This window comes from Camelus ferus, chromosome 20, assembly GCF_009834535.1.
Source record: "Camelus ferus isolate YT-003-E chromosome 20, BCGSAC_Cfer_1.0, whole genome shotgun sequence".
Taxonomy (NCBI): domain Eukaryota; kingdom Metazoa; phylum Chordata; class Mammalia; order Artiodactyla; family Camelidae; genus Camelus; species Camelus ferus.
Genome location: NC_045715.1, coordinates 37,827,994 through 37,852,346, shown reverse-complemented (window position 1 = coordinate 37,852,346; position 24,353 = coordinate 37,827,994). Strand labels below are relative to the sequence as shown.

Below are 24,353 nucleotides of genomic sequence, written 5' to 3'. Positions count from 1 at the left end.
AAATGGAACGTCTCTTCCTGTCTGTCGGTCAGAAGCTCCATCTCTGACACCTATGCATGGCCAGTATTCTGTTGAGCAGTGTCGTCCAAACACGGTCTCCCTCCTCGTGTCTGAGACACGTGCTCACTTTCCACGTCGCCTGCGTGCTCTGCACCCCACTGCCATCATGTTTACAGCATACGTAGGGAGGCTCGTGTAGGGGAAGCTTGCAGGATGTGTTTGAGTGAAGTTGAGTCGGTGGCCACATTTCCGATGCTTTGGTTTCGCCCATTTCAGATGGTGGCAGAACGCCAGCAGGAGTACAAGGAGAAGCTCCAGGGGATATGCGATCTCCTCACCCAAACCGAGAACCGCCTGATAGGCCACCAGGAGGCCTTCGTGATCGGAGACGGCACGGCTGAGTTGAAGAAATACCAGTCCAAGCAAGAGGTAGGGCGGAGTCTCGCATCAGTGGGTCTGGCCGATGGGAAGTTCGATGACGGGTAGTTGGAGAGCAGTGGGGCTTATTGGGAGGGAGCCATCATTTTAGCTTTCCTGAGGCAAGGCACAGCTAAGACCGCCCCCCCTCCCCCAGGCCGGAGCTTGAAACTTCATCCCGAGAGTTACATTTCCATCTGCAGCCAGCCAGGTAGTTTTCTGGACTGTTCTGGGGGTGAGATATTGAGTAGAGGAGACATAAAGGAGGTTTGATCGTGGAAATAACCTTGTGTGATGAGTTAAAATCAGGATCCATTGGAGACCAACTCATTCACCTGAAGTCAGGAGAAATAGCCTTCAGTTTGGGGTCTTCCTCTTTCCCAGCTCCTTCTCATTCCTGTCATCTTTCTCTGAAGTTTGCTCTTTTGAAGGAGCAAACAATCATGACAGAGAAAGAAATCTTTCTTTTGGTGTCAGGAGAAAGAACAATCTCCTTGTAATGAGATAGCTCTTGGTTCAACTCCCAGATTCTGCAGGTTGTCGGGTTTATGACTTAATCTCTCCGAGCCTCAGTGTCTTCATTACTTACACTCCCATTGCTTTGTTATTGTCAGAGTCAAGTAAATATTGTGTGTGAAGTGACCAGCAGTCGCTGTCACATAGTCGTTGCTCAGTAAAGAGTATCTCTTTCTTTAAAAACATTTTGTTTATGTGAAAGTATAGTTGATTTACCATATTATATTCATTTCAGGTGTACAACACAGTGATTCAACATTTGTGTAGATTATACTCCATTTAAAGTTATTATGAAGTGTTGGCTGTATTCCCTGTGCTGTACAATATATCCTTGTGCCTTACTTATTTTATATGTTGTATTAATGGATTGGAAGAATCAATATTGTTAAAATGGCCATCCTACCCAAAGCAATCTGCAGATTCAATGCAATCCCTATCAAAATGCCCATGACATTTTTCACAGCACTAGGGCAAATCATTCTCAAATGTGTATGGAACCACAAAAGACTCCAGGTACCCAATGCAGCCTTTAGGAACGGCAGAGCTAGAGTTATCATGTGCCTGGATTTCAAACTATCCTGCAAAGCTGTAGGAATCAAAACAGTATGGTGCTGGCACAAAAAACAGACACCGAGAACAATGGAACAGAATAGAGAGCCCAGAAATAAACCCACGCTTATAAGGCCAATTAATCTATGACAAAGGAGGCAAAAATACACAGTGGGGAAAAGACAGTCTCTTCAATATGTGCTGCTGGGAAAACTGGACAGTATCTCTTTCAATTCAGATACGTCCCAGAAAAACTTGGGGAGGCTTAAAAAAGTATGGAGAAAAAATAATACAAAGGCTCAAACATAGTACAATATATGGACTGAAAGTGTAAAGTAAAGGACAAGGAAAGAAAAACTGACCGAGAAATCTAGACAGAGGGGAGCCCTGACTGTTGAGGGACCTTAGCCTTGAGCTTCTTACCTGCCAGGGCGGAGCAGACATTACATGTCATAGAGCTCTGGCGTGTAGACGACGAAACCATCTTAGTATAGAAATTATCTTAGGAACAGCTTTGTTCATAACTTAGAGAACTATTTGTTTTTATCCTGAGCAATAGGTATATGTTAAAAATAAATGTTTAGAAACAGAATAAATAATATTACCTTATATTTAAAAGCTTTTATAAATGGACTCACGTAATGTAAAAAAAAAAATCTGGTGTGTACGAATTTGCCTGGATTATATACTCAGTACATTCTTGTTTTCAGTGTTTTACAGACCACATCCATTTGATAATGTGAAATCTCCTACCTTTCATGCTGCGTTTAAGATTTCAAATGATCTTAAATATTGTGATTTTTAAAAACCAACTCAAATTAACATATTGTTCAGTATGCTTTTTTAACCTGTATGTGCTGGGTCCCCCTCTGCTCGCCCCCTCTTTTCGAAGTGCAGTTCTGGAGGAATGAAGTGGGCAGTAATTTACTAAGATTTATTTTTTCTTTCATGTTATCAGGAATTACAGAAAGACATGCAAGGAAGTGCCCAGGCATTGGCGGAAATAGTGAAAAACACAGAGAACTTCTTAAAAGAGAGCGGGGAAAGGCTGTCAGGAGAAGACAAGGCTCTGATTGAGCAGAAACTGAAAGAAGCAAAGATGAAGTGTGAACAGCTTAATTTGAAGGCAGAACAGTCGAAAAAAGAGCTGGAGAAAGTGGTGAAGACGGCGATCAAGGAAGAAACGGAAAAGGTCCTTATTCAAATATGTGGTGCCCTGTTCTGGGGCTTTATTGAAAATGACAGGTGTTTAAAAAAAAAAGAAGAAAATGATAGATGTAATAGCACCTCAATTCACGAAGGGTATAGTTAGCACCAGGGACTAGAATTCTGGGTTTTCATGGATGTAACTGACCAAACTACAAAGTTTGAAGAGTTGGCTTTGTTGAACTTAAAAAAAAAATGTTTTTCTTAAATTGAGGTAGGGTCGATGTACAGTATTACATGTTTCAGGTGTACAGCATAGTGATTCACAATTTTTAAAGGTTATACTCTGTATGGCTGTTACAACATACTGGCCCTCTTCCCTGTGCTGTACAATACATCCTTGTAGCTTATTTATTTTATACATAGTAGTTTGTAGGCTGGGTTGAACTTTTTAAAAAAGTTTACGTGGCATTGTGAGGCTTTCTGCGTGTGAAATGTGTGTGGTCTCATCGATGGCAATGAAAAATTTTGGAATGTGTTTTTAAGAATGATGAAAACTTGAAAGTGACTGCCAGTGGCTGAAAGGCTTAATTTCAGTGTGTTCAGTTTTCAGCGTGTGTGTGTGTTCAGGTTCCCCACTCTAATGTTAAAAGATCTTAGTACTTGCATTGGGGATGTCTTGAAACGAAAGCCTTGGCCCACACTGAGGAATCCCTGCTGTGAACTTTCCCTGCCCAGGTTGCAGCTGTGAAACAGCTGGAAGAGAACAGAAGCAGAATAGAGAACCTTTTGGACTGGTTGTCCAGTGTTGACAGAGACTCTGAAAGGGCAGGCATGGAACAGAAACAGGTGATGGAACAGAACGGGATGCATTTTCGAGAAGGGGATGGCACGTCAGTGATTGGAGAAGAGGATGAAGTTAATGGTAACGTGTTGGAGATGGAGGTTGACGGGCGAGTTGGAACCACCGAGGAGAATCTGAACCAGCAGTACCAGAAGATGAAGGTGCGTTGTTTGAAACAGATGACTCGAGTTAGATTCTCTTCTCAGGCCTGTAAAGACAGGAAGGACTTAGCCCGTGAGTTACCGTTTCAGACCTCAGTGACCATTGAGGGGCAAGTCCTTTTTCTAGGTCTGTCATTATGTCGATGTAAGTTACTGTGAGAGTTCTAAGCAAGTCAAGAACAATGGGAAATAAACTCATGGCTGTGGCGTTCTTCTATTTTTTAAATTTATTTTATTTTTTATTAACTTTTGAGTATTTGATTTTTTTTATTGAAGTGTAGTTAATTTACATTGTTAGTTTCAGGTGTACAGCAAAGTGATTCAATGATACATATACATGTATATAAATTTTCTTTTCAGGTTCTTTTCCATTATAGGTTATTACAAGAAATTGAATATAGTTCCCTGTGCTAGACAGTAGGTCCTGGTTGCTTATCTGTTTTGTTTTATTTTATTTTATTTGGTGCAAACAGCCTTTATTGTTTGCAACGAGAACTTAAAGTAGAGGGGATATGCCAGTTTCGGCTCCTGGGGGGCTCATAGACTCAGTTGCGGCCCTAAGCTGTCTATTTTGTATCTAGAAATGAGAGTCCGTTAAGCCCCAACCCCTAATTTATCCCTCCCCTGCCCTGTCCCCTTTGGTAACCATAGTTTGTTTTCTATGCCCGTGAAAATAGAATTTGTATCTTTTTTAATTTTATTTTTCAATTCCACACAGAGGCGATATCATATGATAGTTGTCCTTCTTGGTCTGACTTATGTGGTGTTCTACCTGAAGCACGGTTGTAAGGAATTCACAGAAGTAATAGTAATAGCGAAGGTTTACGGAGCAGTCACAGGGGGCCAGGCATCTTCTGAGCTCCTCCCATCTGGACTCACGCCGCCCTCCCCAGCGCTCTGTAGAGTGAGGCTGTCATTGTCCTGATGCGGAAATGGTGGTGGTGGTTATTATCATTATTATCATTTTACACCCGGGGAAACCATAACTTCCAGAAGTGAGGTATCTTGCTGGAGGGTGCACATCCAGTAAGGGATGGAGTTTGGATTTAAAACTGGGCTCAGTCGGCTTTGCAGACCGGCTCAGGGGTGAGAGAACTCGAGGCGGCAGGTTCCCCGGTCCCCGCCCCTGCGCCCCCTCTGACCACCTGGCCGTCTGCTGTCCCCCGCAGGCCCGGCACGAGGAGATCGCCGCCCAGCAGCAGGCCGTCCTCGTGGCCACCCAGGCGGCCCAGGCCTTGCTGGAGAAGCAGGGCCACCACCTGCCCCCGGAGGACCGGGAGAAGCTGCAGAGCACCGCGCGGGAGCTGCAGACGCAGTACGACGCCGCCCTGGCGGCGGCCGAGACGCGGGTGCGCCTGAGCCGCTCGCTGTGGGAGGAGCTGGACAAGTTCGCCGGCGACGCGGGCGAGTTCGAGCTCTGGCTGCAGCAGGCGGAGCAGGAGCTGGAGAACCTGGAGGCGGGCGCCGACGACCTCGGGGGCCTGATGGCCAAGCTGCAGAGGCAGCGGAGTTTCTCGGAGGACGTCATCTCTCACAAAGGGGACCTGCGGTACATCACCATCTCCGGGAACAGAGTGCTGGAAGCCGCCAGCTCGTGCGGCGGGGCCGAGCGGGGCCACCTGGACGCCTCTGCCGCCCAAAGAGAGGTCCAGGGCAGGCTGGACCGCGCCACCGAGCGCTTCCGGACTCTCTACACCAAGGTAGTTTGATTTTCTGCTGCTAAAGGGATGGCGAGTCTGTGCCAGCAGTTTCCACTGTCCCCTGACCTTCCGTTTTGGAGTCAGAAGCTTGAAAGCTGAAGCAGGGAAAATAAGATATTTTCATCCCACTTCTCTCAGTCTTATGCGTCTGCTACTTCGGAAAGATGGGCTTAAAAAGTAGCAACGTACAGTTCTGTATTTGGTTTTGGGTGGTTTCCGGGCTTCCCTACGTATAAGATGCTGTATTTCCCCAAGGTGACCACCAGGGGGCGTTCGCACTCTGGCTCTAAGCCGACTGGGCTGCGGTTTGAACTCAAGCTTCCTCTCCGGTAATTCCCGTTCCCACGTCTTTGCTTTACAGATACATTTGATCGGTGTATTATTTTAATACTTAATTGCTAACAGACTGTTTCAGCCTCTGTTATCCTTGTGGGCTAGTAGGAGTTTTGTTTAAAACAACCCAAAACTAAGGAAACATTTCCCTGTTTACAATGTGAGCTGAACAGAGCGCCCCAGCTACACCGCTGGGCTTGACGAGCGTCGTTGTCTCTCGGCCTTGGCGTCGCTCTGGTCTAGTTTGTTCTCCCTCCTCGCGTCAGTCAGTCTTGTGCGGCATGTAGAAGTGGTCCGTGAGGCACCGGATACGAATCTGTACACCTGGCGTGTGGCCCCCGTGGGGTTGAACCCTGGAAGACGAGCTGCCTCTGCTGATTGGTACCTGAATCCTCGCATTTGGGGGAAGACTCAGCCCTTGTGCACGTGTGTGTGTTTGAGCTGGTATAAACCTAAGCTCTCTCCTTGTTTTTACGGGGACTTTTTGATTTGTTAGAGGCTGTGTCTTCATACTGAGCCCTACTGTTTTCACTAGCTTTGGTTGAAGCCTGGTGTGTTGCAGGTCATATAATGCATAGGCTCCCAGGTATTCGACATCAAGCAGTGGATTTTAATCCCCACCCGGATCTCTCTTGCTTTTTTAGTGCAACGTCCTTGGGAATAACCTCAAAGATCTGGTGGACAAATACCAACACTATGAAGATGCTTCATGTGGCCTTCTTTCCGGGCTCCAGGCCTGCGAGGCTGCAGCGAGCAAACACTTATCTGAGCCCATCGCTGTGGACCCTAAAAACCTGCAGAGGCAACTGGAAGAGACCAAGGTGAGCAAAGGAGGGACCCCACCCCACCGTCGTCCCACTGGAAACCTTCCGTCTCCCCACTTCTGTGATTATTCCCCCAAGGGAAGGGAAGAGTGTCCGTCTCCCTGGAGTGCGGGGTGGACACTGCTTGGTTCTCCACCATCCGTTCACTTCTCTTTCCGATGAGATCATTTCTTCTCTGTGGTTTGGCTTGTGGGACGTGGCTGTTGTGGTTTGTATCCACCACTTCCTCCTTCCGGAGACCAGCGCTGTCTGGGCCACTGATGGTCTTTAGACTGATTCATTTTGTTCATCGCATGTTCACTGCTGTCTCCCCAGGGCCTAGAACAGTGCCTGGGCCTCTTAGGTCCTCGATGAGTGTCTGTTCACGAATGGACAGGGGACGGAGGGGGTGCCCCTGTCACACTCAGCGTGAGTTCCTGTTGAATTCCCCGCCTGCCCCGATTCACAGACGTACAGATTTGAGTGATCACCTAACCCACTTCTCCAGGACACTACCTGCCCTTTTGAAAGTGCAGACTCGACGTGGGAATGTTGTAACTGTACAGATCTCAGCCACACACACACTGAGAGAGTCTAGTCCATTTTGTACATGTCAAGCTTACCTTATTTTTATTTTTTAAAATTAGAATTTCAGTAGTTTTATCAATTAATTTACAGTAAACTCACTTTTATTTTCTAACATTTAATCTTTACATTTGAAAGCTCTAGAAAAAAGTTTGTAACTATGTATAGTGACAGATATTAACAAGACATTGTTGGTGATCATTTTGCAAAATCTACTAATGTGAAATCATTATGTTGTACACCTGATACTAACATAATATTATACGTCAACTATCTCACACTTAAAAAAAAAATCTTCCCAGAGATAATAAATTCCATGGAGTGAGGGCCATATTCTTTGCATTTCAAGCTTATTTTAAAATGCTAACGTAAGGGGAGAAGATTTTGACACATTTCATTCTTATTACACCTGGCCAATAATTTTGCCTTTGGAAGCTTCCTTTCTTAAATTTATTCCGTGCTTCCTTTTAGCAGGTGGGTAGCAGTAGCTGGTTGCTGCCCTAGAGAGAAAGTAAACGCTGTATTGCCAGTTAAACTACTGCTTCTCAGAGTTTGGTTGCACCTGTTGGTTACAGAGTCAAAAATCATTCCTGTGCTGTTAACGAGGGAAACAGGTACCCTACTGACTCAGCTTAATATTAGGTATTGCCTGAGACCAGTGGCTTCCGGCTGGAAGAAAGCTAAGTTGTACTCTGGAGTGAAATGTGGCGGGTTGAGGCCAAGCAGAGGAAGGGCGAGGATCATTGGGTGAGAGGAGGGAGGGGGGCTGGGGTGAGGGGTGGAGGGCACTGTCGTTTTCCTGGGCTGGTTTACCTGACCCCACACGAGGTGCCAGGGCGATGTCCTGGGTCCCGGGTCAGCGTCCCACATAGATGGTGATGTAGCCCCCAGGGGTTGCCGCCTCCCTTCAGGGGTGCATTTTCAGTCCTGAGGGGTTTTTGTTTGTTTGTTTCTCTCTCTTTCCCACAAGCATAAGAACAGACTTGTCTTGATTAAGTTTTCAGTCCCACCTGGATGACTTGTCCAAGGACAGTGTTGTGTCCGGCAGAGGAGATGTTGTGACATTGAGGCCACGATTTTAACAGGAAAAGCCAGGAGCTGGAAATAATTGTTAAGATGGTCCAGGTTACACTGAATTAGAATTAGGAAGTTAGGTATTGTTCGTATAGGAAAGTAGATTCAGTAGAGAGAACACATTTTCAGTTAGATCTGTATTAGAAAACCGATTGCCTCCTGTATAAAAGTAATTTTAATGTAACTAAAGCAAAAAAAAAAAACCAACAAAATGAATGCTATGGCTTTTTAATGAAAAAAAAAAAGGCATGGGTTAATTCTAGGCTTATTTTTATTTTTTATTTTTTATTTATTTTTTATTTTTTAATGGACGTCCTGGGGATTGAACCCAGGGCCTCGTGCATGCTGAGCACACGCTCTACCGCTGAGCTACACCCTCCCATTTTTCCTTTAACAATAATATAAACACTTAAGACCACTGCAGAACAGTCCGTCTTTTCTGCATTTATGACACTCACTTCTCCTTAGACCCTGCTGTATGAAGCATGTGAGTTGGGCACCCAGGCGCTTCATTTGAAATATTTTTGTCCAATGACACATGGACACCAGCATTACTATCAAATAACTGTTGGTGGTGTGGTCAGCAGTCTGATGCCACTGGGCTGTAATGACAGTAGCCAGATCTGCTTCCAGGGAACCCAGCGGACAAAATGAAGCCTTCATTCCTTGCGAAGCACAGAAAGGCAGGATCCTGGGCCCCGTCTGGAAGCCTGGGTTCAGAGCCGGGTACTGGCCAGGTCACCCTGACTGACAGCTCCAGGCTTGCTCCGACCTCTGGGAGAGGATGGACGAGTGCCCACAGCTTTAGAGACTTGACCCTTCTCTGGCCCAGGCTGGAGACCAGGTCACAGCCTTACAGTGTGCCCTGCCTCAGACGCTTCTCTCCTGTTTTAATTTATTGAAATACATTCAAAACAATAGATGAACACTTTAATTTGCAGTTTTGTTCCAAAGTGGTATTAATTTTTTTTCAGAGAACTGTTTTTTTCCTCAACGGAGGCACTGGGGATTGAACCCAGGACCTTGTGCATGTAACATGTGTACTCTGCCACTGAGCTACACCCTCCACCCCCAAAGTGGTATTATAAACCACCACTGTAGCTGAATTAAAACCTGGTACCATTAGTTCAGGAACTCAAAACTCTTGGCTCTCTTGAACATAATTAGGAAGAGAAGAAGTGAAGAAGATACGCTTTTGTAATCCGTTTCTAAGTTTCAGGATGGTAGGGCCATCTCTGGAACTGGATGTTTTTATAAACATAAATTTATTCGTTCAGAGACATATACATGCTAGGCCCACTGTTAGGTTTTGTGAAGACGCGAAGATGTTAAAACCCTCTCTCTGCCCTCGGAGAACTCGCATTCTAAAAAAAAATATTTTGGGGGAGGGGCCTCTAAGTTTATTTCATTTCCTAAACAGCCGTGCGAGGCGAGTAAGCTGTCCGTGTGGTTCAGACTGCAGTGGGTTATGGGGAACGTCGCTGTCTTGAAGAATTTCTGATACTTAACTGTAATTAAACCTGTGGGAGAATTCCCCAGACTGATCAGTCTGAGGCGGAGTCTCGGGCCTCTTGGCACAGCTGTCGGCTCTGGGATTCAGGTCGCGGATCCTGTCCTGGTCATGGTTTGTTGGGCCTCCGGACATACACACGTTTCTGGAACGGCAGGTGCAGAAAGAGGAGACTGAAGATAGAATTAGGGATGGATTTTGTCGGACCACCGATGGCAGGCTGCAGGATACCCTTTACTAGGAAGCAGTGGGAAGGTATGAGAGTGAGACGGTTAGGCGTGCATCCTCCATAAAACCCACCGGGGGCCGCAGCAGGGGAGAGACCAGACGCAGAGAGCGTGATTAGGGTGCGTTTCCATTCATGCGGGAGATTATCCTGCAGTGACCCAGAAACACAGAGCGCAAGCCTGATGGAACAGGAGATGATATTAAGTGGGTGAGATGGTCAGGGCTCGCTGGATGCTTTGCGTGTGGGAAGGAGGGAAGAGCCCCAGGTTCCACCTGGGTGGTGATGAAGGGAAAGAGATGGAGTTAGGTTTACTCCCACATGGAAACATTCAAGGGCCCCGGGGAACTGGGTCCCACACCAGGGCTGAGCCCATCTGCTGTTGGAAAGGTGGGACTTTGAACCTGAAATAGCACGTGAGGCTAGAAAGGGCTCACGCACCCCCGGTGAAGTGCCAGGCAGCCCGCGTGGACCGAGGTGTCGGGAATGCAGAGCCAGACTCGGCATCCTGGCCGGGCCTCTGCTCCTTCATGGAGCCACAGGGGCCTCTGCTAAGCAGGTCAGGGTTCCGCGATCCCCTCTGAAGCGGCTGACTCTGCCAACCTTTTTCACTGTCCCTCTTCCTTTAAGCTTTGGGGACAGACCCGTCCCAGGCCCATTTCCATCCCCCTCAACCTCATTGGTTCCATCTCTCCCTCTTTCCCACGTCACTCACACATGAGCATCCTCCGTGAGTCTGTGTACTCCCTGCATCCTCGTGGGTCTTGACCTCAGTGCTTTCCGTCTGTTCCCGCCCGCGTCCTGAGTCGCCTCCCCTTCCAGCTTGGCTCTTTCCATGTGAGGGTCCTGAAAGCACATTCAAGTCATTGTCTCTAAATACACTCTCCTTCGCTCCTCCACTCGTTCCTACTTTAAAAAAAAAAAAAACTGGGCTAATTACCAAGGCTCAAAAACTTTGGTCCTCCTTCTCTCTGGTCGCCTCTCACCCTTGGTTGCTGTCCTCTCAAGCGGGGGTGCCCGGCAGGACGTTCTGCAGTGATGGACACGTTCTACAGTCTGCTCCGTCCAGCGTGGTACCCACAGGTCACACCTGGCTGCTTAGCACTGGAGCCGTGGCCTGTCCAGCCGAGGAATGGGGGATCTAGGTTTACTTGATTTCAGTTCATTTAAACTTGAAGGCCACCTGTCGTTAGTGGCGACCACAGTGCTAGGTAGTCAGTCATCAAGTCCTGGGGACTCTTCCCCAGACCCAGACCGGGTCTGCTTTCCTGGCTCAGCAGGCCCTCCACACTTTTTTTGCTGCTGAAATTGCCCCGAACAGGTGTCTCTGCTTCATTTCTTCCCCACTTACTACGCCCCTCACAGCGTGACTGATTTCGCCTTCCCACAGGACAGTGAGCACGCCCAGCCCTCCCCCAGGGCCTTGAACATGTCCCCGTTGTGGGCGGATGAGATGTGAACCCCTCAGCCCGACGCTGAGGCCTTTCCAGTCCTGTAACTGTTTCCTTATCACACACACACACACACAGCTTGCAGGAGACCCTCCCGCCTCCTCTGTGTTCTGTCTCCGTTTTTCTTCCTTCTGTGCATCCTGCAGGGACATTTCCTTTCTTTCCTCTTCTGCCCAAATCCACGCTTTCTCCTGGCCCCTCCCCAGGGCCACCCCCAGGGAGGTCTGTTGGTGTCTGTTTGGACTTTTGTATTTTCACAAAACGTTGCACGCGTTTCTGAATTTGTTACACCTTCTGTTGAATTGACAGAAATAAATACGACTCCGCACTGAGTCAGGATCTACCGAAATGAAGCCCTGAACTACCTCCTTACCCTGAGTCAGAAATGGCCCCGAAGGTCTTCGGCTTGTTGGTTTCGTGTCTGTCCCTGTGTTCTGGTGGGAGGGGGGCTCTTGCACAAAGCCTGACGGGCTCCCAGGCTGAGGGGAGAGGTCGCAGGAGCGGGAATCAGGCTCAGTATTATGGCCGTATGCGGAGGGTGGGTTTCAGGGCTGCATTTGAATGCCCCCCGCTGCCACTGTACCACTGACCTTGTTCCACAAGTTCCGGTGTAAGTTTCCACCGAGGACAAGTTGGCTCTGTCCGGTTTCACTGTCTCACTGTGAATCTTGTTTTTTTTCATGTTGGGAATCTGGTACTCATTCCTCCTGAGTCTAACTGAGGCCTTCCATCCTCCAGGCTCTGCAGGGACAGATATCAAGTCAGCAGGTTGCTGTCGAGAAACTGAAAAAAACTGCTGAAGTGCTCTTAGATGCCAGGGGCTCTCTTCTGCCGGCCAAGAGCGACATCCAGAAGACGCTGGGTGAGTGTCCGCTTCCTCGTTTCCGGCCTCACAGGCACGTTCCGGGTGGAGGGGTCTTTAAGGGATACAGAGACACCGCTAGTGGAGTCTGGGTTGCCGTGTCCTTTCACTGCAGGAAGGTCTGGGAGAAGCCATGCACATCTTCCGTGGCAGGTGTACGAGGGTCTGGGGAGCAGGGTCCTTACGTGCTTAGTTCATATTTAGGAAATGAGGCAAAAACTCTTTATTTCCCTGTGGAGTACATTTCTTGAGAGAACAGCTGTTGTATATTATCCTTATATATTTTTTTATCTACTCACAGTATCTAGTTTAAACTAAGCGCACGGTGGGTACCAGTTAACATTGCTCATTATTATATTTTTTTGTTTTGACTTTGCTGCTTTCTATATATATAAATGTGTGGTTTGTGGTTATTACACATGTCTACGCATGAAATGAAAAACTTAACACAGCATATGAGTAACATGTTTCACCCCAAGAGAGCTTGCATGAAAATCTGAGTGGAAATTTTAGATGAAGAGAAGAGTGAAACTTTGCTCCTCTGAGACCCCGCCACGGGGGAGGGTGTAGCTCAGGGGTAGAGCGTGTGCTCAGCACGCATGAGGTCCTGGGTTCAATCCCCTGTACCTCCATTAAGAAAATAATTCAGTGAATAAACCCAATTATCTCCCCCCACAAAATAAATAAACCCCTCCACACAAGGGGAACCTTTTTTCCATTCTTACATTCAGAGTCTTTGATCATGCACCCATGTGTGTAGAGATATTCATGGATGCACATGTATTTATAAATTATATATACGTATTATTATCTTATATGCATTATAATTATAAGACACAAAAATATAAAAACAAACGTATGAAATAAAAATATGAGTGGAAGATCTCACATTTTGTCCCTGTATCTCAGTCTTGACATCTTGCGTTGGCAGCCATTGCTACACAAGGACTTGGGGGAGGAAAAAAGACTATATTACGTGGAATGCTGTTATCTGAACAGGCGTTTTGACATTTGTTCCCATTGTTAATTGTACACAGGGTCACTTTTATTTGTTTAAAATCCATATGTTGCATTACTGGAAAACTAAAATGCTCTCTGGCATAGTTTTCTAGGAAAATGAGAGGTATGTTTAGGATATAGAGGAAGTTATTTGATGTCTAAGAAAAGCAACCACTGAAGAAAATAACATTCTTATAGTCAATTGTGTTTGTACCTTTTTCTAAAAGAATGTTTGATGACTGAAATTATGAATTTACCTCTGTGACAGTATTTTAACACCAAGAAGTCTAAAAATAAACTAACACTCACAGTGTGTTAATTAAAATTTTTTTTCGATTACATTATAGTTGAGTGGCAATGTCGTGTGCGTTGTTATTGAAATAGCTGACTTTGCTTGGGAACTCACCCACCAGGGCTCAAGGGATAACCAGCCTTGCTCTGTGGACACACATTTGAGAAACAGCTCACCTGCCAATCATCACCTGCAGTTCAGATTATCTGCTCTGTGGCTTTTGGGTCAGGGCTCCTGCTTGGACCCCCAACTTGTCTGCCCTCCACATCTTGGTGCCTGTTAAACGCTGTCTCTTCCCTCATCTGCATTCTGGGGGGCTTCATTGTTTTCACAATAGGAGCGTGATTGTCCCTTTAAGTCACCCACACTTAACAATCTCAATTCAGTGAAAAGTTGTCAAACTGTTTTCTCATGATATAATGTTAGAACCACCAAAAAGAAGTATGATTTGTTTATATGGATTGTGTTCTTTGGGCCAAACACAAGCAGGTAAGCTTTTTCCTTTTTAGAGAGATCTTTCAGGTCAAAGTTTTATTCCATTGAAACATGATACAGCGTAGCAGACAAAAACATTCAGAAATAATGAAAATCCTTTTCAGATTCTTGGACAAGAAGTGATAAATTGATTAAAAACAGATTGATTTCTAGAGAAAGAGGGAGAGAGGTGAATGCATGAAAAACCATTGTTCTTTGAACTTCTCATTGGTTTTCAGTGTAGAATGTAGGATGTTAAAATACAGAGTTTTATGTATGAATGCAAACTAGCCAGAAAGAGGTTTTTGTTTTGTTTTGGGGTTTTTTTTTGTTTGTTTGTTTGTTTTTAGCATCTTCAGTCTTTAGAATTGAAAGTAAATTTAATCTCATCAGAGCTAGGTTAACCTGTCAACTTTATTTTTCCCTTTTGTTTGCTCTTAAACTTATCGAATAAATTCTATTTGTGTTGTTTTAGAAGCATAATCTCAACTTTATTTCTTTTACATGAATTTTCCTTGTCATCCATGCTACATTTGCCTCTGCCAACCTCTGTGCATTTGAGTACTTTGCTTACGATGTGAAGGATGACAAACACTTAAACGTGTGTGTGAGTGATAATTTTTATATGTAAAGGTTAATTCTTGAGAAATCTTTATAACTGTGTATTGTTCCTTGAGAATAGCTTTGTATGAAATAGTCACCTTTTTTTTTCCCATATAGTTATCAAGTGTGGCTAATTTGAAATATCAGATTAAGAACCAGTATTTACTCTAGAGGTTGGCTGTTTGGATCACTTTCCATTTCTCTGGGACAATTCACATATTCATGTACCCAAAAGTCTTTTTTCAAATGCAGATGATACGTGTATATGTATTGACTAGTTGAAAATTTGTAGCTTTTTATTTGCCACTGCGATCTTTTCTTTCTGTTAAACTTTTTTGAGCTGCCTTATTAATGATTTTGCACATTTTCATTTAATTCTTCTGTTTGTTTTTTTTGGGGGGGGAGATAATTATGTTCATTTATTTATTTATCTTTAATGGAGGTGCTGGGGGTTGAACCCAGGACCTCATGCTTTCTAAGCACACGCTCTACCACTGAGCTATACCCTCTCCCCCTTTTCTTTCTTTCTTTTTTCAGGTGTTGGTGGTGCTCTGATGGTGCATGATGCACATATCATTTAAACGCTCTTTCTTTTCCACTTTTAGCCTGGGAATTTTGTGATTCCCGTTAGCGTGTTTTGAAAGGAACAGGGCAGGGAGGACTCTGTGTTAACATCCCCCATCCTTTTGGACCAGGTGACATTGTTGGCAGATACGATGACCTGGCCAAGTCTGTTGGTGAACGAAATGAAAAACTGCAGATGACCCTGACGCGCTCCCTGAGTGTGCAGGACGGCCTGGACGAGATGCTGGACTGGATGGGGGGTGTGGAGCGCTCCCTGGGGGAGCAGGGCCAGGTGCCTCTGAACTCCACCGCTCTGCAGGACATCATCAGTAAAAGCATCGTAAGTGACTTAAAAAAAAAAAAAACAACTTTCAGATGGGGAAAAAAAACAGCTTAATAAGCTCCAATTTTGGGTAAAGTTTAGGCTAAATTTAAGATGTAAAGAGATGTTTCCTGAATATAACGGCATGGAAAGGGGTGCTTGGCCAGGGCTGAGCGTGTGGAGCAATTTTCTATGAAGGCGCCCGGAGGGCCTGTGTGTACTTTTCATGAATATCATTCACTCATCACAGACAGTGTCACCGCTCACTGCCTCCTGTCTTGTTCGACGTGCCTTCTGCCAGCTGCACAGACGTTAATCAGATCAGTCTTGTTGTTGTCCAGCCTTTTAAAAATCAGGACCGTGGCTAATCCCTGGGCCCCAGGAGATCCCCAGGGTCGCTGCGTGGCGGCCACCTTCTGCCTCGCCCAGGCAGCGGGCCAGCTTTTCCCCGCTCTCCCGCGGGGACCGGGGATGGGATTCCTCTGGGGACAGATCAGCCTTGTTGGTCAGTCCCAACCCTTAGCTTCCTCAGTCTCAGGTGCTTCAAGCTTTTGTGGTTACAAAGAGTAATTTTTAACACTCTGGGTGTGATGGTATCTGAAACCCTCTTTATGGTATAAAACGCGCTGGGTGTCTGGTTCATTGCAGATGCTGGAGCAGGACATAGCGGGTCGGCAGAGCAGCATAAATGCCATGAATGAGAAAGTGAAGACGTTCACGGAGACCGCAGACCCGTCCACTGCGTCCTCGCTCCAAGCCAGGATGAAGGACTTGTCCCGTCGGTTCTCAGAAGCAAGTCACAAACACAAAGAAAAGCTTGTCAAAATGGAGGAACTGAAAACCAAAGTAGAGCTGTTTGAGAACCTCTCCGAAAAGCTCCAAACGTTCTTAGAAACAAAACCCCAGGCTCTCACAGAGGCGGATGTGCCGGGGAAGGACGTAACTGAATTGTCCCAGTATATGCAGGTATGTCTTCCATGGGATTCGCAAGGCTGATCGGATACATTAGCAGCTACAACAAGCTCATATTTGCTTTTATTGGCAGAATTGTAATTAATTAGCATCTTTTTAATTGCTGATGAAATAGTAAAGATCTCTGCTTTCCTCCTTTAAAAACTTCAAAGCCCACCTTCTCCTTGAAGGCTTGGTTAGAAATGAGCGTCTCTCATTTTATGCAAATCATAGATAATGTGCGTCCCTCACGTGCCAGAACCCACAAAGGGATAGAATTGTTAAGAGAGCTTTTTTAAATTTAGTAAAGTTTACAGGTGTTCTTTTTCAAAGAGCCTGCCTGTTTATATTTCAAGGACGGACCCCAGGTAGGATCGTTCTGTGAAACTCTTGAGTAGAACTGCTCTGGTCCCAGACATACATCTCCACTGCGATGCCATTTAAAGATCTCACAACATCCTGCATTAATGAAATATCTACATGCTTTGTAGGAATCAACTTCTGAGTTGCTGGAACGTAAGAAAGATCTAGAAGTTTTGCAGAATCTCTTGAAGGAGATCTCCAGGCACGGTTTGCCAGGCGATAAGGCTCTGGTTTTTGAAAAAACAAATAATCTGTCAAAGAAATTCAAGGAAATGGAGGACGCTGTCAGAGAAAAGTAAGCACCGCTGAAGGAACTGGATTGTGTTCTGCTTGACACTAATGAGCACGAGTGACTGGGATTTACTTCTGTAGATACTGGAAACAATTCTGAAACTTGAGAATAAGCCTAGGGCTACTTAATAAGTGCTTTTATATTGATAATTTGTTTGCTGTTAAAATGAAGTATATTTTTGTTAAAACATTTAGGAAGGGAATTCAGCACTTCTTACATGAAAATGGAAAGCATTATGTAAAACAGTGGCTGTCGTATTGTTTTCCTGAAACTAATCTAAACTCACTGTGGTCTGAAGCCTTTGGCAATTACATTTTTATTTGCGAAGGCAGAAATATAGCCTGCGGTTCATTGTTTTCTGGGCTCAGTTCAGAAACAATGCAAGATTCCAGTATAGTTCTGGATGGCTTTTTTTTTTTTTTTTTGTAGAACAGTTTTCTTTTTTTTTTTTTTTAACATTTTAGAAAATAGTTTACTTTTGGAAGAGTTGTAGATAAGACATGATGCCATGAACAAACAAGATAAGAAACAAGAGAATGAACCTCAGTTGAGCTAAACAGCTATCCAGGGACGTGAGCCTGGTGACTGAGCTGTTATATTTCTGACCTCATGTGCTTTTAGAATGTATATCTGGTTTTGCTGAAGTTTATAAGAAGGCCCCCAAGAGATAGAAACTCGTCCTTTGTCTTTCTGCTATTCTTCTTCGGTTCTTCAGAATTCTCTGCCTGGATCTCTGGGTGTTGTCTGCACCCTCAGAGCCGGAGTTTCCATTGTATTTAGCTCACATTGTGTGGAAGAGATGTCCTTGGTTTTCCTAGGGAAGAGTCGTCATCAGTGCTTAGTTCAGTGACTCTCAGGTGCCAACATCCCACACACTCGCACACGCCATCCACATGTCGTCCCCCATCCACAGGTCATCCACCAGTGTCCGCCAGGTACCACGCCTGACTGTCCTCAGAGCGGTTCGTGTGCTGGGCGTGTGCCCTTCCTCCGTGGTGCTGAGCGTACAGAGAGATCCACATAGTTCACCGTGGAGCTAGCTTTCTGAGTATCCGTGGGGGAGGCATCCATTCAAATTCCACATCGCTAGCTCTCACCTCCTTCTTGGAGACTTAACACCTGTCTTCTCCAAGGCACCCTGTTGACCCGTCCGCTAAAATGCCTGTAGTGTTGTGTAGACACCACTAAGTGGCGCTGTGTTTCCCTCCTGGTTCTGTGCGGGCTGTGAAGCATTAAGCATCCTGTAAATTGGACAGATCAAAGCTCACCGAATCCAAATAATGTTAAAACTGTTTATACGGCGGCCTTAGGGTTTCTGTAGTGTTACAGAGTGCCTTTACGTACGGGTTACAGATTTCTCAACTGCAGCTTTACCTGCAGACGTTACCTGAGGAGTAGACAGGGAGCTGCTGAGCGGACTCCACCTGCCACCTGTTGTTGAAAGCTTTCCTCCTGTATCCGAGGGTGGCAGTGTGCATGGGGGGAGATTTTTTTTTTTGTACTATTAAGGCTAATAGGGGGATAATAATAGTTTATTTACTAGTAGTCAGTCCTTTGCAGTATCTCCTTTTGGGGCTTAACTTCGTCAATGATTTTTGTGATCTAGAAAAGAAGCTGTGTCTTCTTGTCAAGAGCAGATGAACACCTTTCAAGTCCTTGTTAAATCATTGAAGTCCTGGATAAAGGAAACCACGGAAAGCGTTCCCATGGTGCAGCCTTCTTTTGGGGCAGAGGATTTAGAGAAATCTTTGGAGGAAACGAAGGTGAGTGTCTGTATCTCATGCCAGTTCCTCGTTTGCCTCTGTTAGTAATGAGAGATTTCCTTTTATCTGATATTGCATATGTTCGATCCTCATGTATGTATCAGTGTATTCTGGTGAGAGATGGAAATCATGACACGGGCTTAACTGACCCTTTTGAGGAAGGACACACAGTTTCAGTTAATTTGCTTTTTTTTTTTTTTTTAAAGAATTGTATTGCTGATTGTCCTGGCTTCCAAGTTTCTTCCCCCACCGCATCTCTACTTAGTTTCAGTTATTTTTTAATACTGTTTCTCATAATGTTAAATGAAAGATGCTTCTCTTCAGTGGAGGCTTTTACTCCACCTTGGATGTATCACACTCTACCCAGTATTTGAAGATGAGAGTTATTTGAATCTCTAGTACGAATAGCGGACGAGTCTTTTGTCGTCTGACTCAAGTCGCAAAGACTTAACACCAGTTACAGCAGCCTTTCCACTCCGAATTGATGGAGTTGTGTGTTTTTTAAAATTTGTTGTAATTTTGATGGTTAAAATTCACTATTAAATGGAATTCTGAATTTCCATTTTTTAAAAATTATTTCTAGTCCATTTCTTTTAGTAGCTTGGCTGTCACCTGGGACGGTCTTGCAGACTTTCAGTTGACAGTTACTTTGGAACTCATGGCTGCTGGGATGAGCCTGGCTTCCACTGTGGCTAGAGCAGAATGCAGGATGGACCCCCCCCCCACCCCGCTCCTCACTGCCAACAGTGCTAACAGTCACCTGGGCTGTTGGAACAAATGGGCATGGTGCCCTTTTCTTCCATCCACTCCCCCATCAGTCAGGACCCACAATCAGTGCTGTTTTAAGATATGTTTAAGAAACTGAATTCTAATGTGTAACTTGGAAACTGTTACAAAGACTGAAAAATAATGTGTTTTTATATCTCAAGAAATTACAAGAAAAGTGGAGCTTAAAAACACCAGAGATCCAGAAAGTCAGCCACAGTGGGACCTCACTATGTAACCTAATAAGTGCTGTGACTACCCCTGCAAAGGCCCTGGCCGCAGTTAAATCAGGTATGTGCTTTGTTGACATTCACAGCAAAACCTGTAAGAATTGGGCCCGCCTACGTTGATTTTAGTTGTGTGTGTTATTTTTTTTAAATGAATGCATACGTGACCTCAGAGAGCCCAAGGGAAAGTGACATCTACAGCACTCTAAAAGCTGCCCTGGAGAAGTATGTGTGCTGGTCAGATTTCAGGTCATTTATGTTTCATCTTCTTAAAGACTACAATTTAAAGTGTTAGCCAGATTAGTGGGTAAGAATAAGGAGCATTATACTGGGGAAGGGGAAAGATCAGATTCCTGTTTGTTTCTTTTTACCTTGATTGATGGAGATGTAGAAATTCTGTGTCAAATATTTGCTAAAGAAATGAGGCTTGGCTCCCGGGGAGGAAGGCAGTGAGGGAAGGAAGCAGGTACCTTTCTGTCAGGTGAACCTTTCTTAACTTATTCGCATCTTCTTTATTCCTTGCACGGTTCCCAGAGAAAGTAGTTCTAACGCGTGTTCACCAACGCGTCTGAATCACAGTCTTATCTCTGAACCACACGTCTCACCAGAAGGGGAGTCACGTATAGATAATGGTTCTAAAATTAATTGAAGTTGTGGATAGAGTTTTAAGTTTCAAACATGTTTATATTATTATATCAGGTTTAAAATAATCCCAAGAATGGGCAGAAGGCAGATCCCACATCTTTGCTCTGAGAGTTTCTGAGGCTCGTCTGTGGCTGATCTGCTCTGCCCAGCCCCCAGCTGGCCCTATTGTGAGACTGATGGTCCAGCTGGACCCCTTGCAACCCACCATTTATTCCGCTCTGTTAATCCCTTTTCAGGGCACCCTCATAGCATATGTGGAAGATGGTCTCTTCTTTCTTTCCTAATCAGATTTCCTGAAATGTCAAGTCTTTTTTTAAGAGAAGGAAAGGAATTCTAGCATGTTTCATATTCATTCTTTGTGCCCACTTTATACTTATAATAAGTAAAAAGTGTTTTTTCCAGCTCTTGACAACTCCCAAGCGTGGTAGGAACCAATCCTGAGCCTCTACAAGGATATTTTCACTTCCATCCAAAATGCCATTGTGTGCAATTTGTTTTTTTGAAAGGGACCAAACTTAGATTAAGATTCAGATATTTCAGTGTTTTTGTTTGTTTAGACCTGTTCTGTGGTCAGTTTGCAGAAATGTCTTTGAGTCTTGGGTAGGGAACCAATGCATACCAACAGGAGAAGGGCTAATTGATTCTTTAATATTCTGATTATGAAAAGGGTACCAGTACTGGATGTGCATGTGATTTTTTTTTATTGAAGTATAGTCAGTTGTAGTGTGTCAGTTTCTAGTGTACAGCTAAGTATATAATTAAAGAGAAATAATAATGACTGCTGCTCACTGAGCAGTCCTGTTTCTTAGGCAAGAGGGTAACTGTCTCTAATTCCCACCGTGGTCTCCCGAGATGGGTATTACTATCTTGCTCAGTTTGGTGGGGTGGTGATGAGCCTGTCCCGGCGCTGGGGGAGTGATGAGTGGGGCTGGGATTTAAGTTCAGGCGAGTCGTGCACCAGAGCCCGGGGCCCCCAGCCACTGTGCCTCCTCTCCCTGTGTGGACACGGTGTAGGCTTTTTTTTTTTTTTTCACTTTCAACTTCTCTTTTGTGTTTTTTCACGTCATTCCACCTCTGGTAAACGCATGATCACACAGTGTAACTGCAGCAAACAATCTTTTGTTCCTTCCAAGACAGACGTTTGTGTATGCGTCTGGCATTTGTGTTTCATGCAGCACACGTAGCGACCAGGAACTTACCCCTAAAATTACTTGAGCATTAAAACAACTTTATCATAAAGTTGTCTTCTAAATTAATATTTAATGATCCAAGTATATCATCTAAACTTACCGAAACGCTCGTGTTGAAGTTGATCAGGTAATCAATTAAAGAATAAATTTTATATAGAAGAGAGGATATAGCTTGGTCTTTACATTTTAGACCTTCATGTGATTTTGAAATTGAATCAATACTTTGCATTTTCAAATAGAATGACAGTTGAAAAGGATTGTGTATGGGGTTTGATTTAACACCGCCTGCTATTAATGTATAGACATACAGGAACCTATATGACTTCAGTGTTAATATTTTTGCAGGTGGAGTGATATTAAATGGTGAAGCAACAGCCGCAGATACTCAGGAAATTTTGGCAAATAAAGGTAAAGAGCAACTTACTGATTAAATTAAATTAAATTAAATGCCTATTGATTAAAATAATGTGGTTTGGTTTCTTCCAAGAGGAAATCCTTTGTGGGATGAACAGTAGTTATATCGAAATTTCAGGCTTGAGTTAAAATGATACTGGTATGATCGTGTGCTCCATCAGTAATGTATTTATTCCACGCTATTTTGTTCATCTGAAATTAGTGAGATCTAGTCATTCAGTTTGGCATTTGGTTATGTTTTCTTCTTTTTGGTTAACTTGAGACATTTTGTCACTTGGGATAACATGATTTGGGCTATTTTTTCTTGAATTTGATGCCTGAGGAATTAATAAGTAACATTTCACTGTTTGAGTGTTTTGTTCCATTTAAAGTATCTGTCTCACTTCACCTGTATGATGCAGTGTCCCTAAATGATTTGCCGTTGCATAGCACTGGATGTCACATTTTAGTTCCAAAAAGTCTCTGACTTTCTCCTAGTAGACTTAATATTGACAAAACGGAAGGCAACATCACATAAAGCAAATTTCTATTTCTAGAGCTCTCCTCTCAAGGCCCTGAAAATGTGTCCGTATGATTTTTTTTTCTTACGTTTAGGATTAACATCCATTAAAAAGGACATGACAGACATAAGCCATGGCTACGAAGATCTTGGCCTCTTACTTAAGGACAAAATAGCCGAACTGAGTACCAAACTCTCCAAACTGCAGAAGGCGCAGGAAGACTCGAGCGCGATGATGCAGTGGCTGCATGAGATGAACAGAACTGCAGCAAAGTGGCACCAGGCACCCGCACCCACGGATGCCGAAGCCGTAAAGAGTCAGGTGGAGCAGAACAAGGTAGAGCCCGCGGGTACCTTTCTAGCCTGCAGAGCCGAGCCCTGGGACCTGGTTCGGATTTCTGGCTCCATAACCTTCAGCAGATAGTTGGCTAGCCATGTTTAAGGCGCCTTTCTGTACAGACGGGGGATGACCGTCACCTGTGTCTGCTCACAGACGTTATAAAGATGAGTGAACTGTTGGGTGTGAGTGACTCTGCCACCTTTAAGTCAGTTTCAGTGCGGGATTTTAACTAGCGCACTATTGGAAAAGATTGATTGAAGAGCTGAGGGTGTCAGCTTTTCTGTCCAGTGGAAGGTAGAGGAGTCTGTGTATTTCCTTTCTTTTTTTTTAATTGAAGTATAGTCAGTTTACAATGTGGTGTCAATTTCTGGTGCACAGCATCATGTTTCAGTCATACACGTACATACATAGATTCCTTTTCATATTCTTTTTCGTTATAGGTTACTGCAAGATACTGAATATAGTTCCCTGTGCTATGCAGTAGAAACTTGCTGTTTGTCTATTTTATATATAGTAGTTAGTATCTGCAAGTCTTGAACTCCCATTTTATCCCTTCCCACCCACTTCCCCCACTGGTAACCATCAGTTTGTTTTCTGTGTCTGTGAGTCTGTTTCTGTTTTGTAAATAGGTTCATTTGCGTCTTTTTTATTTAGATTCCACATATAATTGATATCGTATGGTGTTTTTCTTTCTCTTTCTGGCTCACTTCACTTAGAATGACGATCTCCAGGTCCATCCATGTTGCTGCAAATGGCATTATTTTATTCTTTTTTATGGCTCAGTAGTATTCTGTTCTTTCTGCAACTGTCAGGATTGGGAAAATGGTTTTAGACTGTGGCAATACTCACAAAAATGTCTACAGATTACTAACTTAGCCTTTTTTTAAAGGGGGGGTAGGTAATTAGGTTTATTTATTTATTTAATGGAGGGACTAGAGATTGAACCCAGGACCTTGTGCATGCTAAGCACGTGCTCTACCACTGAGCTAGACCCTCCCCCACTCCCCAGGATTCTTTTATCAGATATTTGAAGACTAGTTAAGAAGAAGAAAGGCATGTAGAAATTAGCTGCTGACTCCAAGTCCTGCGCGCACTTCAGCCTTTAACAGTGGTTTTATTTCCCCCTCTGGGTCACGTGAAAGAAAAGATGCTCTGCTGTGACTGATTTTGTCTCTGGAGGTTGACATGCTTTAATGTGGTTACTTTTTTTGTTTTTTCCTCTGTTAGTTATTCGAGGCAGAACTGAAGCAAAATGTAAACAAAGTGCAGGAGCTGAAGGACAAACTGACTGAGCTCTTGGAGGAGAACCCCGAGACCCCGGAGGCCCCCAAGTGGAAGCGGATGTTGACAGAAATAGGTACGTTATTACCGACACCCACGGCCGTGCACGGAGGCTCCAGTGTTCTTTTGTCATCATGCTTATCAGAAAACATCTGTCCACCTGCCTCCCTTACTTTGGGATTGGCTTTCAGG

General features: G+C 44.4%; 1 protein-coding gene and 1 non-coding gene across 2 annotated transcripts in view; one reads left to right on the top strand and one right to left on the bottom strand.

Moving 5' to 3' along the window:
• DST (dystonin) overlaps nucleotides 1-24,353 on the top strand; it is a 436,433-nt gene that overhangs the window by 311,234 nt on the left and 100,846 nt on the right. The window contains 14 exon segments of the mRNA XM_032463323.1: nucleotides 277-429; nucleotides 2,441-2,674; nucleotides 3,367-3,633; nucleotides 4,803-5,333; nucleotides 6,311-6,487; nucleotides 12,054-12,177; nucleotides 15,241-15,449; nucleotides 16,080-16,397; nucleotides 16,874-17,040; nucleotides 18,644-18,800; nucleotides 19,730-19,856; nucleotides 21,973-22,035; nucleotides 22,636-22,877; nucleotides 24,108-24,237. Of these exon segments, the coding sequence (XP_032319214.1) occupies nucleotides 277-429; nucleotides 2,441-2,674; nucleotides 3,367-3,633; nucleotides 4,803-5,333; nucleotides 6,311-6,487; nucleotides 12,054-12,177; nucleotides 15,241-15,449; nucleotides 16,080-16,397; nucleotides 16,874-17,040; nucleotides 18,644-18,800; nucleotides 19,730-19,856; nucleotides 21,973-22,035; nucleotides 22,636-22,877; nucleotides 24,108-24,237 (2,899 nt within the window).
• Nucleotides 14,983-15,054, bottom strand: TRNAS-AGA. Its single transcript has one exon. It is a non-coding gene; the product is annotated as a tRNA-Ser (tRNA).